This window comes from Plectropomus leopardus, chromosome 7 (genome assembly GCF_008729295.1).
Source record: "Plectropomus leopardus isolate mb chromosome 7, YSFRI_Pleo_2.0, whole genome shotgun sequence".
Lineage (NCBI taxonomy): Eukaryota > Metazoa > Chordata > Actinopteri > Perciformes > Serranidae > Plectropomus > Plectropomus leopardus.
Window position 1 is genome coordinate 4858732 of NC_056469.1, and position 15602 is coordinate 4874333.

The 15602-nt window shown below is 38.5% G+C and overlaps 1 protein-coding gene across 1 annotated transcript; it reads left to right on the plus strand.

Annotated features, from left to right (window-relative positions):
- The first annotated feature begins 1840 nt into the window (after window positions 1–1840).
- mc2r (melanocortin 2 receptor) lies at window positions 1841–10201 on the plus strand. Its single transcript, XM_042490406.1, has 2 exons — window positions 1841–2193; window positions 9652–10201. Exons 1-2 carry the CDS (start codon window positions 1841–1843, stop codon window positions 10199–10201), a joined length of 903 nt encoding a protein of 300 aa, XP_042346340.1.
- Window positions 10202–15602: the final 5401 nt, after the last annotated feature.

The window sequence follows — 15602 nt, forward strand, 5'->3', positions numbered from 1 at the left end:
AGGATTTTAATAAATCTGTCTTTCTACAGGTGATGCATCAAGCGAATGCTTATACCAGGCTCTACGAAAAAAGCACACAGGATTGGATCGACACGCTTCAAATGTCGGGCAATCTAAGCCACCGCACTGCAGGCTCATCGAACCACTTTGGCAATAATCGGCGGTGTGTAAGCCCTGAACAAACACTTGCAGCAGAACAAACCTACACCTACAGAGAGAATTGATCACCACTTGAGTCCCTTGAGTACACAGGCTGAGATGCAGGCTCATGGCTGTAGATTATGACTGAGCTGTGCCAGAACCACAACCCCACCCCCCATTTTGAAAATAGCACTTACTGTATGTGAAAAGGACATTTTGTGAAAAGTGACAAACCAGCTGCAGGTAGCAGCTTGTTGCCAGCATTCCTGTGTGTGATTACCCAGTGGAGGAAGTAGTCGCACTGTATCTGCTGCGAACACCACCTCTATTTTAGGTCAGATTGGATCTCCAGTCATTGCTGGGCATAACCTACACTGAGCACAGAGAGGAAGATTAAGGCAAGACTGAAAAATTGAGATGGTGTGATAGCCCACCCAAGGCTAACCTTGATGCTGCCTACAGTTAGCTGCAGCTTAATCTTATCCAATGCTGAAGATAAAGCCCCTTTCCCTCTGCACACACACACACACACACACACACAAAACCCTGCTAACACCCGCTAACATCTATTCTTTCAGTGTAACGGCAAAGTTTATTATTGCCGTTCTCATCCAGGTCAAATGACTTTGCAGTAGTTACAGTTATTTTTCAGCTCCGGCTCCAATCAAAATACAGTGCCCCAGGGATGACATTTTTTGCAGGCAGATTTAGAAGTTAGCTTCACTGTAGTTCCCCTGTCAAAAAGCCTATGGGATTTTTCCACTGGATTTCAGATCATTGCAGAAAATAAGCTCTGTGGAAAACTAACGTTTATGATGCTTGCATGTTTTGTTCAGCAAGATAATCTTCACAAATGAACACCACTTTTAGGATTTTTGAAGCCTAAATGCAATGACCACAAATAAAAAGCTATTGTTAGGCTATGAACTAATTATGCTACAGTCCGTCACCACAGTTACAAAACTGTAAAGCTGTGTTGGACACGGCTTGATTTGATGACATCATGTAGTCCCACTGTAAACTTGTTAGCAACTGTTTTTTATAGACACATAAAAGCTTCACGAGTGGCATAATCACTGTCATATTTTATGCTGTAAAACAAAATTTGAAAGTCTCTTAAACTAGTGTTAACCACAGACCTTATTTAAGGCTTCTAACCACAAACCCCACCCTAACTGTAGGTGTAATATGTTAACTCATTTGCTGGTTTTAGGTCTCATTACTGGGGTTCTCTATTGATAGAAACACAACACCTGGGGAAACAGGCTAATTCTAGCCTCCTCAGAGGTGAGATGCAATGACATGGCAAGACACAATACAGCAGTCAAACATAGATCCAAATTATTCTGTACTGAGTTTGAAAGGGACTGAATAAGTAAGAGGTGTATAAGAAAAAGTAACCACTGTAAGTTTTTACAGGCCTCCACGCTGCTCTATACTGTTTACTGCCACTTTCCAGCCTGTCTGTAAGGTAGAACTTGATAAACCAAAAAACAACACACACACAGAAAGACATATTGGTCTGCTGCAGAGCCATGTACACAGCTCTAGCCTACTGGCAAGACTGATTTAGTTGCTTTACCCATGTTTATACAATCTATGTACACGTGCTAATTTTGTGGAAACAGGGTATAAGACTAAAATCCCATGTCTTGAGAACCAATCACCTATTGAATCTAGACAGAAAGCCACTTTAGCTATGAACACTACCACAGCAAATCAGTCGGACTGCCCTGAGGTGAGGGTCCCTTTCTCTCTCTTCTTCACCATCGGCATGGTGAGCTTGGCTGAAAACCTGCTGGTTGTGGTGGCCGTCATATGGAACAGGAACCTCCACTCGCCCATGTACTGCTTCATCTGCAGCCTGGCGACCTTCAACACCCTCTCTAGCCTGTCCAAAACCCTGGAGAACCTGATGATTGCACTTGCCAACATGGGTCACCTGAATCAGACAGGTTCCTCTGAACTGGACCTGGATGATGTGATGGACTCCCTGCTGTGTATGTCATTTGTGGGCTCCATTTTCAGTTTCCTCGCTATCGCTGTGGATCGGTATGTACGGAAGGTTTGATTTCGCAATTTTAGCCAAACCTTTACAGTATTTCTAAATCATATATTTGACAGTGTGAGGGCTGGATTTGAACTTGTAATGGTTTGAATGTATTCCACCTCAGCCCACTAATCCTCCAGCATCCCCATCTCAAAGGCATCATGATGCTTAAAGCTACTTATTTCCATTTTAAATCAGGGAAAACTGGCTTCAGTGACGGTAAATGAAACCAGCCGTAAAACAAAGCGTCTGATGATTTATTTGATCTGTTTACTGCTGTGCTGTGCTGTTTTTGAACTTTTCCCCTGTGGACCCTATAACCAATTATCCTCTGTTCATATTTAAATTCAAAGCCTCAGGTCTCACTAACTAGGACTCTGGGGAGAGTTTGGAGAAGTCTGAACTTTTTTTTCTGGGCTCTAATTTTAAGATCTGCAGCTTATTAAAGGCCCACTGCAGTGTTAGCACAAGTCATGTACTCTTTCCTTCACTGCAACTTTCACCATATTTTTTCTCCATAGCTTCCAGACAGCCTTTCATCTCAGATTATGTCAGTAAAATATGAAAACAGTGAACTTTCAAAACATGCCTGTAATACATCTCTAACCCTTAAGGGCTGTTTGATGCATTTTACATGCTCTTCATTCTTAATTTTTTAAATAATTTTGGCTGTGTTCATGCATATGACATATATTTTGGCGTGATTGTGTATTTTTGTTTAAACTTGGAATCTCTCAAACTGCAATTTTTGATTCCACAGCCATCAAAGCATAAAAACAAGCATTGCATTATTTCTAGTTGTCATTCTGGAATTAATAATTTTTACCATATTTACCATATTTTCCTCCTGAATATATTACCATATTTGACATATGGAGAAAATTGATGCTATTTCCACAAGGTGCACTGTCACAGTCAGTGCTGCAAATCATTGACATATCCCATATCCTTACGTGCCCTATATAAAAAATAAAATAAAAAAAAAAATCTACTTTGCATGTAGTATACTGAAAATAACTACATTATTGTTTTTTTCATCTAAAAACATAGTGGCAACATGAAAAAAACTGGCATTTAAAGGATTAAAATTCTGAAAATATATGAATATTTGATAAAACATGAAAATAGCAAATCATGTAATTGTATAATATTTGTTATAGCCTGATTTTGAAAAGCGCATTTGTGTGCAGAGTGGTATGAGTGTGAATATTTCACACTGCACAAAAAACAGTAATTTATAAAAATCAAGTTGCTTCAAGTCATTGACATATCCAAGGCTACGATAATAATAATTTATTTTAATAATTTTTTAAAATAATTTTTAATACTTAGTGCGTAGTATATTGAAAATAATTCTTTTTTTGTGTGTTTTTCTCATCTAAAAACATGGGGCATCATGACAAAAATCTGGCATCTAAAGGGTTATGGTCCTGAAAAATAATCAAAATTTGATGTTTATGGTTAGGACTGATGTTTGTTCAAAAATTAACTCAATGAAAGTAGAGATAACAAAATGAGCACTAGGCGCTGCCAGCGGTCGTGATATGCACTTTGTGCTACAAAATGATACCTGTTCAGATCAGTCAGCAGAACTCTGATAAATCCACTCTAAAGTGGATTATGTTAACCCTTGGGTCTGCTTTAATATTACACACATTCGTGTTGCTCTGTGCACAAAATCAAGCCTTAAAAAAATTATACATTAATATTTTCTACTTTCATTGAATTATATATATATATATATATATATATATATATATATATATATATATATATATATATATATATATAAAGATTCAGGGGTTACATTATATATAATTATATATATATCAGAAATATTAAATACACTGTTTTTAAAGCAGGTCAGGAACTGTACTTTATTATTTTTATAGTAGCGGGTGGCTGGGGCAAAATGCATGGCCTTCCCTCTACCGTAAATAACCTATTTCACAGCTTCTGGCTGTGAAAAATGGTGTGATTTTATACATTTTTAAAGAACATGAATGAAATGAATACAAAACCACTTAAAGTTAACTGTCCTTCTCCCCCTAGGCCAAATCAAAAAGGATAACTCCCTCCCAAGTGTTTAAAAAAAGTTATCTGAAGTACCTCCCCTGTTTTGCACCGCTCTCTCCCCTCTCATATAAATAATGAACAGTCCCTAATGCTGCCAAAATTTAGTGCAACTTTGGAGCATTATTACGCCCCTTCTGGTTTAATATAGTATCTATATCTTCATCTTCATTCTTTATCTTTGGACATTTTTCCCTATTTCTGGGATAATTTTCGAATAATCTTCCCCTCTTTTTAAAAGTAATTTTTAAGTAATTTCTTGTCACCTTTCACTCATTTCTTGCAATTTGTGGGAGATTTCTTGTCTAGTTGTTCACAGCCTTTTGCCCTGTGTTTGATATCAATTTGCTCATGTTTCAAAGGGTCAAATAGCTTGTGAAGGGCATCTGAACACAGCACAAAAAACAAAAAACAAACAAAAAACAACAACTGATGGCGATCCGGGTTAAATACTGTAATTATTACAATATTACTACAAAGTGTAAAATTTACAGTATATGTATACATAGGACTAATTAATAAGAATCATTATAATTGATCACAGCAAAGATAAATCAGTAAAGTAACCCCATGGGGAATTGCTGCTTTATTTATGTATGCTGTGTACACCTGCACACACAATTACTCACTGATATTTGTTACACTGTTATTAGTATTTGACCTTTTCTTTTATTGAAGCAGCTGAACGAATCATAAAAGAGTGCACGGATGCCGAAGCATTAGGCCCACGATACGCAAAAACTCCACAGAGCTGAACTCCAAAGCTAGGCGATAATTCTTTGTAGGTTTAAGTAATCCATTTGCATTTTTTATTTCTGCTACAGCATATTTAACTGCTCTGTAAATCACTTGTTCTCCTTTGAGAAAGAGAAGACAGAGCACCGAGTGTAGTATGTGTGATAAACTAACCATAAACCCTTTAAAACCCTTTAAAACCTAAGCAAAGTGCTTTGACTTCTTTCAAAAAACATGGGTAGAAAATGATGTGCAACTCAACAAGAAGAAAAAAAAACATCAAGAAAAAATTACCCAAAAAGCAGAAATTCAAAGTTAAAAAACCCCAAAAACAAACAAGAAAAGGAACCAAAAATCCTAAACATTGAAAAAAAAGTATATATTTTTTTTACTGTGACATCGTTTTAAATATATAATTATAATGATTATACATATAGCTTTCTTGACATTTTTTCCCTGGAATTTTCTTATTATTTTAAAATCTAATTTTTAGGTCATTTTCATGTCACTTTTACTAATTTTTTGCGGTTTTCAGGACATTTCTTGCCAAGTTGCTCATTACCTTTTTCTTCATTTTTTTTTGAAAGACATCAAACCATTTTGCTGAGGTTTCAAAGGTTGGATAGCTTGTGTAAGGCATCTCAAACAGCAAAAGCAAAGTAATGTCGATCCAGGTTTCATGGGGTTAATATTCATGTTTCTGTTGTTCCTTCTTCGTCTTCTTCTCCTTTCAGCATCCCCTTTTCTTTGAGGGGACGCCATGGCAAATCAACCTCCTCCATCTCTCCCAATTCATATTGGTGATTTGCATATCTAGTTTGGCAAATTTTTATGCCAGATGCCCTGCCTGACACAACCCTCACCATTTATCTGGGCTTGGGACCAGCAGTAAAAGTCCATTGGCTGATGGCCCCCTTCTGGCTGGTTTCTCCATGTTTCTGTTTAATTTTGTAAATTCACTCCTCATGTGTCATGAGTAGTTTTACTTCCAGTCTTTGTGCCTTAGTATTTGACTGCCCGGCCCTGATTAGTTTCACCCATCCCTCAGTAGTGCTGCAGTCATCACATCTATCCTTATTAGGCAGGTTTCCATTAACCCCCAAATTGTGCAAACTGAAATTGCAAATATATAAAACTTGTCTAATGTAAACACATCAGTTTCTAAAAAACTCCCATCAATCGCAAAAATTAGGTGGTATTTCAGGCAATTCAAAAAAAGCCATATTTTGCAAAACTCCAATGGAAACATTTATTTTGCTAAGTGCTTGTCAGTAGGAACTGGCTCACTCATGATGCAGCAGGCGCTACAAGAGGTGTTGTTGCATCACATAACTCTTCAAAAGTTGAGCAGATCATTCTGAAGTTTTGAATCCACAATTCCACTGTAAAATCATGGACTATCACCTCCCAGAAATCCCTCATATGTGGCTGCTCCCATGTATAAGGGACTGGCCTTCCCATTATCGCTCATATTACATGCCTATGTTGCCTTGGATTACAAAAATTGACAGCTAGTGCGGTGGCTGCAATAGAAATAAAGCTGCTGATGTTTGAGCATCACTCACCATACTTCTTGGAATGCCATCATGATAGGAGAAGTTGCAGAACATCACTCAGTGGAAACACAGTCATCTCACAACTGTGTTTTATTGACATTTTGAAAATATTGCTTACATTTTGTACAAATCTGTAATAGAAACCAACCTTGTGTTCTTCACTGTAAACCTTTGTTCCTCGGGTCATCCTGGTTGGTCTTCAGTTTTTTGCTTCCTCTTTCTTTTGTACTTTCTTTTGTTTTGTTGCCTGCCTGTTTTTTAGGTTAGGGTTAGGGATTTTTCATCAGCATTAAAGCTCGCTTTTTGTTTGAATCACCTGTGTGCTTTAACCCTTGTAATGTCCTCCCAATTGCTATACACCTTTTGTCCTCTGGGGTCATTCTGACCTCGCCCTGTTTTGACTATTATTTAAAGCATACTGTATAAATTGGCAATCAGTTCTGTGTTACACATTTAGACTTACTTCAGTCCAACCCATTACCACACATTATTCCCTTCATTTTGGAATTCAGGGCCAATATACCTCATCTACATGAGAATAAAAAATATATTTTGATAGCAACAGATTTCATTTGGGGTCAGATTGACCCCAAGGACAATACAAGGGTTAAGCTTTGCATTTCGGTCCTCATTTTGAAATAGTACATCCAGCCCCTCCTTTTCATGCACTCACTGAATTTTAATTATCTTTCATAAGTTAGTCTGTCTTTTCAAGGCACGGCTTTAAATGTAGCCACCCCCCACAAACACAATCTTTCCGGGATACTAAGAGGAATTTTATCGCCTACACCACCTGCAGATGAGGAGGAAATGAGAGCATTTCTGAAATAATTAGATTTGATATCAATCGGCTAACTACAAAATAAAACACTAGCAGCTGATGTTAAAATAAAGGAGATGAAAGATGCAAACCAAACTTGGAAGAATAATTAATATCCAGGTAGTGATGGATACCCTGCAAAGTTCGATGAGCTGGCACCACTACTTGCTGGCTTTTTTTTTTTTTTTCCAATTGCACACTTCAAAAAAAGCAAATATCACCATCATGGATCGAAGAAATAACTTCAGTGATATCAAAAGAGTAAAGGAATAAGGAGCATTGTATTCACCAATCTCAATACTAAATGTAGACTATTACTTATATACAACAATTACTTTATAAACGACTGATGACAGAAATGATAAAGAGAGATCACACAGGAAGCACAAAATAAAAGCTCTAAGTACTGATGCAGGTGAACTGTAAATTCCTAAATAAAGTGCTGAAATGATTCAGATTTAGCAGGAAATCAATACATTGCGTCATCATTCAGCCCACTACCAGATAGAAAATAAATGGGAACCTTTAAAGACAAATTTAGAATACAGAGGTCAACTATGCAAGCATGTTATCTATCACCCACTCTGCTGTCTTTACAGAGCCTTTAGCAGTTTGTTGGTAAATGATCTAAAAACATAAAAATAGGATTCTTTGCTGATGGTGTAGCCTTCCTTGAAGCACTAAATAAACCACTTCCTGTATACTGATGAAGCTTTTTCGGGATACAACAATAAAAAACACAAATGCCAGCACTGATTTTAATTTGAATCAAAAGGAAATTATATAGGTGGGGAGAATCTAAAGCATACAGGGCAAACCATAAGAAAATAAATGAGAACATATAAAAAAAGGCACTGAAAGATTGTCTATACTATCCTTCTAGAGCTTATCTCAAAAGTTTATTGGCCATTAATCTGATGAGGATAAGCCTCTGAGGGCCAATATTTTAGGGGTTCCGGTTTAGCCAGCAGATACCCAAAAATTCAAGAGTTAGGTACTCAGCTACCAAAAGATAGAGGGAGTATGAGTCTTCCAAAACTGAAAGAATGCTGCCCAGCAAAAGGAATCATTTGAACTTTCACAAGAGGTCTGTGTGTGATCCATTCATTCACTAATTCAATTCCATCTGGCAAACTGAAAAGAAAAAAAGAAACCTAATATTGAAAAATAAAGACATCTTAAATATGGACGATGTCTCGGCTTCCTCCCACTGCACACTGCTAATCACTAACAGCGCTATTGAAGGCAAGCCAATCATGTCATCAAATCCCCTTTTTTAGGCAAGGCAAGGCAGCTTTTCTATTGTACATTTCATACAACAGGACAATTCAAAGTGCTTTACAGAGCAATAAAATATAAAAACATAAAATATACAGATTTATAATGAAAGAGTAAAGAGATACAATACAAGATAAAATCAGTTACTAAATGATTTTTAAAAATTAAAATAAAAAACATTAAAAATAGCAAAAGTGCCGAAAAGAGGTGCAAAGATAAAAAGATAATTTAAAATTACACAAAAACCTATTTTAAAATAAGTATGTTGTCATTGGTAGGTGGAGTAGGCAGTGTTTAAAAAGGAACTCTTTCAGCTTTGACTTAAAGATGGTCAGAGTTGGGGCTTGTCGAACATCATCTGGGAGGTTATTCCAGGTTTGTGATGCATGATAACAAAATGCTGCGTCTTCATGTTTCGTTCTCACTCTTAGGACAGTCAGTAGGCCAGCCCTAGATGTCCTGAGGGCCCTTGATGGTTCCTATGTCACATATCAAAGATATATTTGGGTGCTGAGCCACCGAGTGATTTTAAAGACAAGCAGTGAGATTTTAAAATTAATTTTCTGAGAGGTAAACAGTGTAAGAATTTTAAAACTGGAATAATGTGGTCATATTTCCTAGTTTTTTCACAACCCTCACAGCAGCATTCTGAGTAAACTGAAGTTACCAAGCAGCTAGTTTTGAAAGCATGAAATATAAGCATCAAATTACTAATTTAAAACAAACTTACAAGGAAACTGAACAAATGTGATAAGAACTACCTTAAATGACTGAAATTATCTCTGGGAAAAATTGATTTGATGTGCACTTTAGTTTGACCTTTGTCCTATTCACTAACATAGAGGGGGTGGGGTCAAAGAGCTATGCTGCAGCCAGCCACCAGGGGGTGATCAATACATTTTGGCCTCACTTGTTGGGCTGTTATGTTGGCCATCTTTGTATACTCACAGTCAAAAGATTTACTGGGCAGATAATGAAATGATTTTCTTGTTTTCAAGTTACATCACCATCTTCCATGCGCTTCGATACCACAACATCATGACGATGAGACGCACAAAGGCCATCCTGGGTGGCATCTGGTTAACATGTGGGGTGTCAGCCATCCTCATGGTGAAGTTTTTTGACTCCAACTTCATCAAGATCTGCCTTGTTGTCTTCTTTGTCGTCTCCTTGGCGATCATCTGCTTCCTCTACGTCTACATGTTCATGCTGGCACGCATCCACGCCAGGAAAATAGCCGCTTTGCCCAGCAGTGGTGTGGGGAAGTGTCGACGTCAGCGGAGGTGGGGCAGCAGCGGGAGAGGGGCTCTAACTCTCACTATCCTGTTTGGGGTGTTTGTGGTGTGCTGGGCGCCGTTTTTCCTCCACCTCATCATCATCATGGTGTGCCCCATGAACCCGTACTGCGAGTGTTATCGCTCTCTGTTTCAGCTGCATGTGGTGCTGCTGATGAGCCACGCTCTCATTGACCCGGCCATCTACGCCTTCCGAAGCGCCGAGCTCAGACACACCTTCAGAAAGATGCTGCCTTGGAAGCAGTGTTCATAGAGAACTTCTATTCACACCTTTTCATTGTGGCCTTGATTCACACCAACAGCAGATGTACAGCTGGTCAAGGACAGCAGCAAAAGGTTCAATGTAAACTGACCACTGGGAAACTGACCACTAGAAATCTGTGTTTTTTGTTTTGTTGTTGGGTTAGTTAGTTAGGTAGTTGGGATGGATTTACAACAGGTGGAATGGGCAAAAGGGAAAGAGTCTGTATGATATCCAATGAAAATGCACACACAGCAGTTTGTATCATATCCTTAGAATTAATGCCTCAAAAAAGATTATTCTTCATGTAAAGTTCCATAATTATGTAAAGTTACTTTAGTTAGTTTAAAGAAAAGAAATATTGTGAGGACATACCTTTTTTTCTTTTTAATTGTTATGCCCCATCTAGGGGTGGCCAGGACACAACATGATACAGATCCATGGTATGGTGGACCCATGGCAAGGTAGGCAATTGCCTAGGGCCACGAACTGGAAGGAGGCCCCCAGAGATGGCTGACAGGGCCTCCAAGGTTCCTCTTGCCTGGGGCCCCCAGAGTGTATAGAAATGCCCCTGCATACATTACAACCTCAGTCGTAACAAAATGTTTTCTATTGGAAGAACAATGCAAAGCATATACACCCACGCATTCTTCCTATTGTTTTCTTCCATATGTGTTGCAATGACACCAAAATGACCAAGTCAACAATGAACAAGGTCAACAAATCAATATAATTTAGGAGAGGTCTCTATTTTTTTTTCTCAGAAGAATAAAGGGAACAATCTGGGAAAATCCAAGTTTCTCCAGTCTAATGGACAGTAAAATGTCTTTCAACCACCTACTGAGAGTAAAAGGTTGAACATACTTCCATTTAAGAAGAAGAAGTCGCCTTGCCAACAAGGTGGTAAAGGCGAGGACATGTTGCATGCCTCCAGACAAATTGGACTGTAGGAAACGTGAGGGCTGGAAATAATAACGCAGTGTTAAGAGTAAAAACAATTGCTATAAAAGCTATGGGCAAGACCAAAACGTGGTTGCTATCAACTGGGGCTTTTTGTCACCTATTACATGAATCTGTTACATTGGGATAAATTTTGGAAAGTCATGTGTTGGTTTAATGTGAAATCTTACATTGTAAGAGTTCATGCCAGACAGAGAAAGAGCGTATCAGTGGTAAACCATGCTGCCACTGATCATCTGTTAATACTTACCTTTAAATGACTAAAAGTTTACATGCTTCCAAACACGTCTCCAGTCTCTGGCTTTGTGATCCATCCACCACCCCAAACTGCCTGCTCACAAGATTGCTCAGGACTGCTTTCTTGTTTGTTTCCCTCACTGCATTGGTCACGTGATCACAGCCTTCCAAAAGATTAAGTGGGATATGTACAAATTTTGGGAAAAACAGTTATGAAAACTGCCTGCACAAATCACACGGAATCTCAATTTTGATTTGGACCACCTTCATTCTGCAAGGCTACATTCAGACTGCAGGCCAATCAGATCTGTTTCTCAATTCAAAGACAGAATGTCTGCACTGTTGTGTGTCCAGACATCACCAACTGATGTTCATGGGTTGCTGTGGTAGTGATGTTGTCAGTAAGTACATAGCAACGCCAGTACTGCAGCTTCTCAATGTGGAAGCATGAGAAATGGAGGTCCATCATTTTGCCTCTGCAACATAACGCTCTCCTAGTGGCAGCATGGATTCTGCTTACCACATCTGTTGCTCTGGATTTGATGTTGTCTTTGTGTTGCAAGTTATGCAAGTATTCTCTTTACAGTGTCCTTGGGTACCTTGAAAGGAGTTATATAAAGTACTTCATCTTCTTCTTATCACTATCAAAAGACACTTTAAAATCCAACTTGAGCAGCCAGACATCTTGGAATGGGTCACATAGAAATCTTATAGGAATGGCATTTCAAACCACCTGCAAATGTGGTTTAAAATTAATTTGAAAAAAATCAAATTTAATCTTTTCTGGGGGTTTTTGTGGTTGTTGTTGTCCTTACTTTATTAAATAAATCAGGACAAAACCTGGATATGCCAAAAACACTGAACTGAACAGGGCATGTGTGGTCCTAAAAAAGATACAGGTCTAAGTTTGAAAGCTTAATATGCTGCCAGCAATGAGTAATTAATATAAGGAGTGTGAGGGCGCCTGTAGGGCAGGTATGATGGGAGATGGAGATTGAACAAACTTGGACTTTGATGCGAGAATGCTATGTTTGCTCTCATCTAAAATGTGATGTTATTTCTACACCTACCCATGTGCATCCTTACCCTAGACCCAACCATCCTGGACAGCTTATGTGTTTGTTTGATATCCCAGCATTAGTTGCCATGTCCTGTTGTTGCCTAAACATGAGCACATGCAGCAGCATCCCACCATGTGCATTTGTTGACATCACAGTAGTGGCATCCTGGAATGTAAAGAGCAAACACAGAAGGGTACCTAAAACGTAATATGTAGACACAGCAGTCCATTGTAAAGGTGAAATATGTGACAACTTTGGATGAGAATGTGTTGGACTGTGTGACTGTGTTTCCATGCATCTCTGAGAATGTTTGTCTAAACCCAGTTGCCAGAAAAATGTTGGCATTGTTTATTTCTGTCATGGAAAATTATTCAATATGATAAGATGAAGACCTTTTAGATGTTCAGACTCCAATGTTAGACACAGCTGTATGATGTACACTTTATCAGTGGATCATTGTTCATTTTCTTTAAGTTTCTTGAGCGTCTTTGTCCATGTTCGTGCTGTACTAAGAGCTTCTGCGATCTGATTTATGTTTTTATGAAACCTATATATTCATATAAGATCAACTGTGGCTCACTGATTCTATTTTATTATTCATCAAGATGAAGACTGAACATGAGTATAAGTTTTCTCTATATCAGTTTCTGCAAAGCACTGCTATGTTACATTATACAACAGTTAGTTCCAACCAAGCAATTTGATTGATTGAGAGACATTCCATGAGAGATGATACTGCACAACATCTTCATGGGACTGTTTACTTTTAACTCTGCATGTATCGCTCTGCTTCACAGCTGTTCAAAATCCATTAATTAGGTTCACACTAACGGTCAGTAGTTATCTAACATTACCGTAGGTTGTATTAATGTTTGAAGAGCGAGGAAATCCTGTCCGACCGGCATTCGACCTGCGGCCCAGGAGGGGGGTACAAAATTTGGTAAACTGCCGTTCGCTGGGGGTAAACCAGCTGTCACAGATGTTGCAGGGATGTGCAATGAGACAGGGACACACTAGTCTTATACTAACCGCAGCCTGAGAGACACACAAACACACACACACACACACACACACACACACACACACACACACACACACACACATACAATGTTTGTCACAGGACTTGAGGTGATGGAGATCATGGCAGTGAGTGGACACACGCTGGAGCGACATACTGTCTGATCCTGTCATGAAATGTAGCTATCACTCAGTAATAACAAACATTGTTGTACCATTATCCCCAGTAGAAACACAGTAATGCTGTTGTCACCTCTGTTTGGTGCCTAAAGAGTCATTGAAAACACAGCAGCAACCCAGTAAATAACATGTCAATCACCATCTCCTCACCCCCTTCAGCTCCTGATAACAAAATCAGATCATATGCTGCGAATCATTAAAAGCATTGATATAATACGTATGAAATGGACAGATGTAAAATATTTATGGTTTGCATAAACATACAATGCCAATATTTTCTTCTTGAAACTGGGCTGTGTATTTGTCATTATAATAACTGTCATCTCGCCATCTTCTCTCTGCCTTGCTGGCTTTCTAACCACCCGTCCCTCCCCCATCATCCTTTTCCATCTGGGCTTGGGTGCAATCCCATTTCACCCTTAGTGTCAATGTCTTAAAATCCTGTTTAAAAATACCCATCTGCACCACATTCACATGGGACACACATGTCTCAGAAACAGGACATGTTATTATTTTTTGCATGGATTATGACCTTATGATTTCCATCACTTACAGAACTCCAGTCTATTGCTGCTGAAGCAAACAACAACATGGAAACAGATCACAGTTTTACCTTTTGCTTTTATTCAGACACATTAAAAAAAAACAAAAACGAAAGAAACACACTGACATTGGTCATCTCAACTGAAGCTCACATTTATATTTTCACATGCTATGACTTTACCATTAACAAACATTAAATTTGTCCCCACTGCTGTTAATATAGTCTCACTGCACACAAAACATAGGACTGAGCATGCAGTTAGCACGTGAGCTTCACGTCTGTCCAGTGTCACATCACATTCAGTGCTTTTGCTGCTGCATCTGCTGTAACAAGAACTTCACAATCAACTATTACAACAAATAACTGTATAACTTGTCAGATATGCTAGAGCTGAAAGAATAGTGAGAAAAAAATGAGCTTTTATTGTCTTTCTTCAATAAATAAGCCTGTAGAGAAAAAATAAACTATAATTTTTATATTTAAGTGGGTTTTAATTAAAGCATGTTTCCATGTGTACATTTGTGTGCTCATTTGTTTGTGCTTCTTTTTGATCTCACGATGCAAAACACTCACAATAAACATGAAAAGAAGCTACATTAAGGCGTTTTTCACACAAAGCACACAAAAAAAACAACCTTTTAATAGTTTTTTGTTCCAAAAACATCTCATTGTCTATATGCATAATAATGAGTCAGCCTGCAGACACAAATAATACAAAATGTCTTGCTTTTTTTGTAATAAATATTACAATGTAACACTGGAAAATATTTTTTTTGTATCAACCACCAAGATTTGAGGCATTACACCTGTTATCAAGAGCAGTGTCAACAGATGGTTGCCTGTTAAGCTTCTCAGTTGGCGAGGTAGGCGCCACTAACATCCACATTCAGAGAGAGCACTGTGAAGCTATTTGTACATTCATTTTTACATCTCAAGTGTAAACTTCTGGCATCTTTACATAATTTAATGGAGACCGTGGGCAGGGATGCAGCATAGGATCAGGGGTTACGCTGACAGAGTAGAGCCATGATTAATATAAAGACACAGACAGGAGAGTGACACCGCTTACAAATCATAGCAGAAGCGGCTGTGCTATTGAGCGCTGGCAGACTTTAGGAGGCTGCTCGTTAACTGTGGTACTAATGAAGCAGCAGGGGCAGGCAGGGCGTACCGCTGTGGCAGAAAATTGGCTGTTGACAGCTGATGCAGTTCAAATGTTCAGCAGCAGCCTGCTTTTCCCCACTTACAAATGCCAAACAAGCTGGTAACACATGTCTGAGGCCATGGACGAGTTGTGTAGTGGTTCCTCTGGTTGGCAGAGGTGTAAACACATAACGATGAAAATTATCTGCTCAGCAGTGAATCATAAAAATAATATGGTTGGAGTGAATATTGGTTTTAACACCTCTGACAG

Coding starts and splice junctions, on each gene's coding strand:
- mc2r (XM_042490406.1), top strand. CDS start 1,841: ATGAACACTACCACAGCAAATCAGTCGGACTGCCCTGAGGTGAGGGTC. Junction 2,194..9,651: donor CTCGCTATCGCTGTGGATCG/GTATGTACGGAA, acceptor CTTGTTTTCAAG/TTACATCACCATCTTCCATG.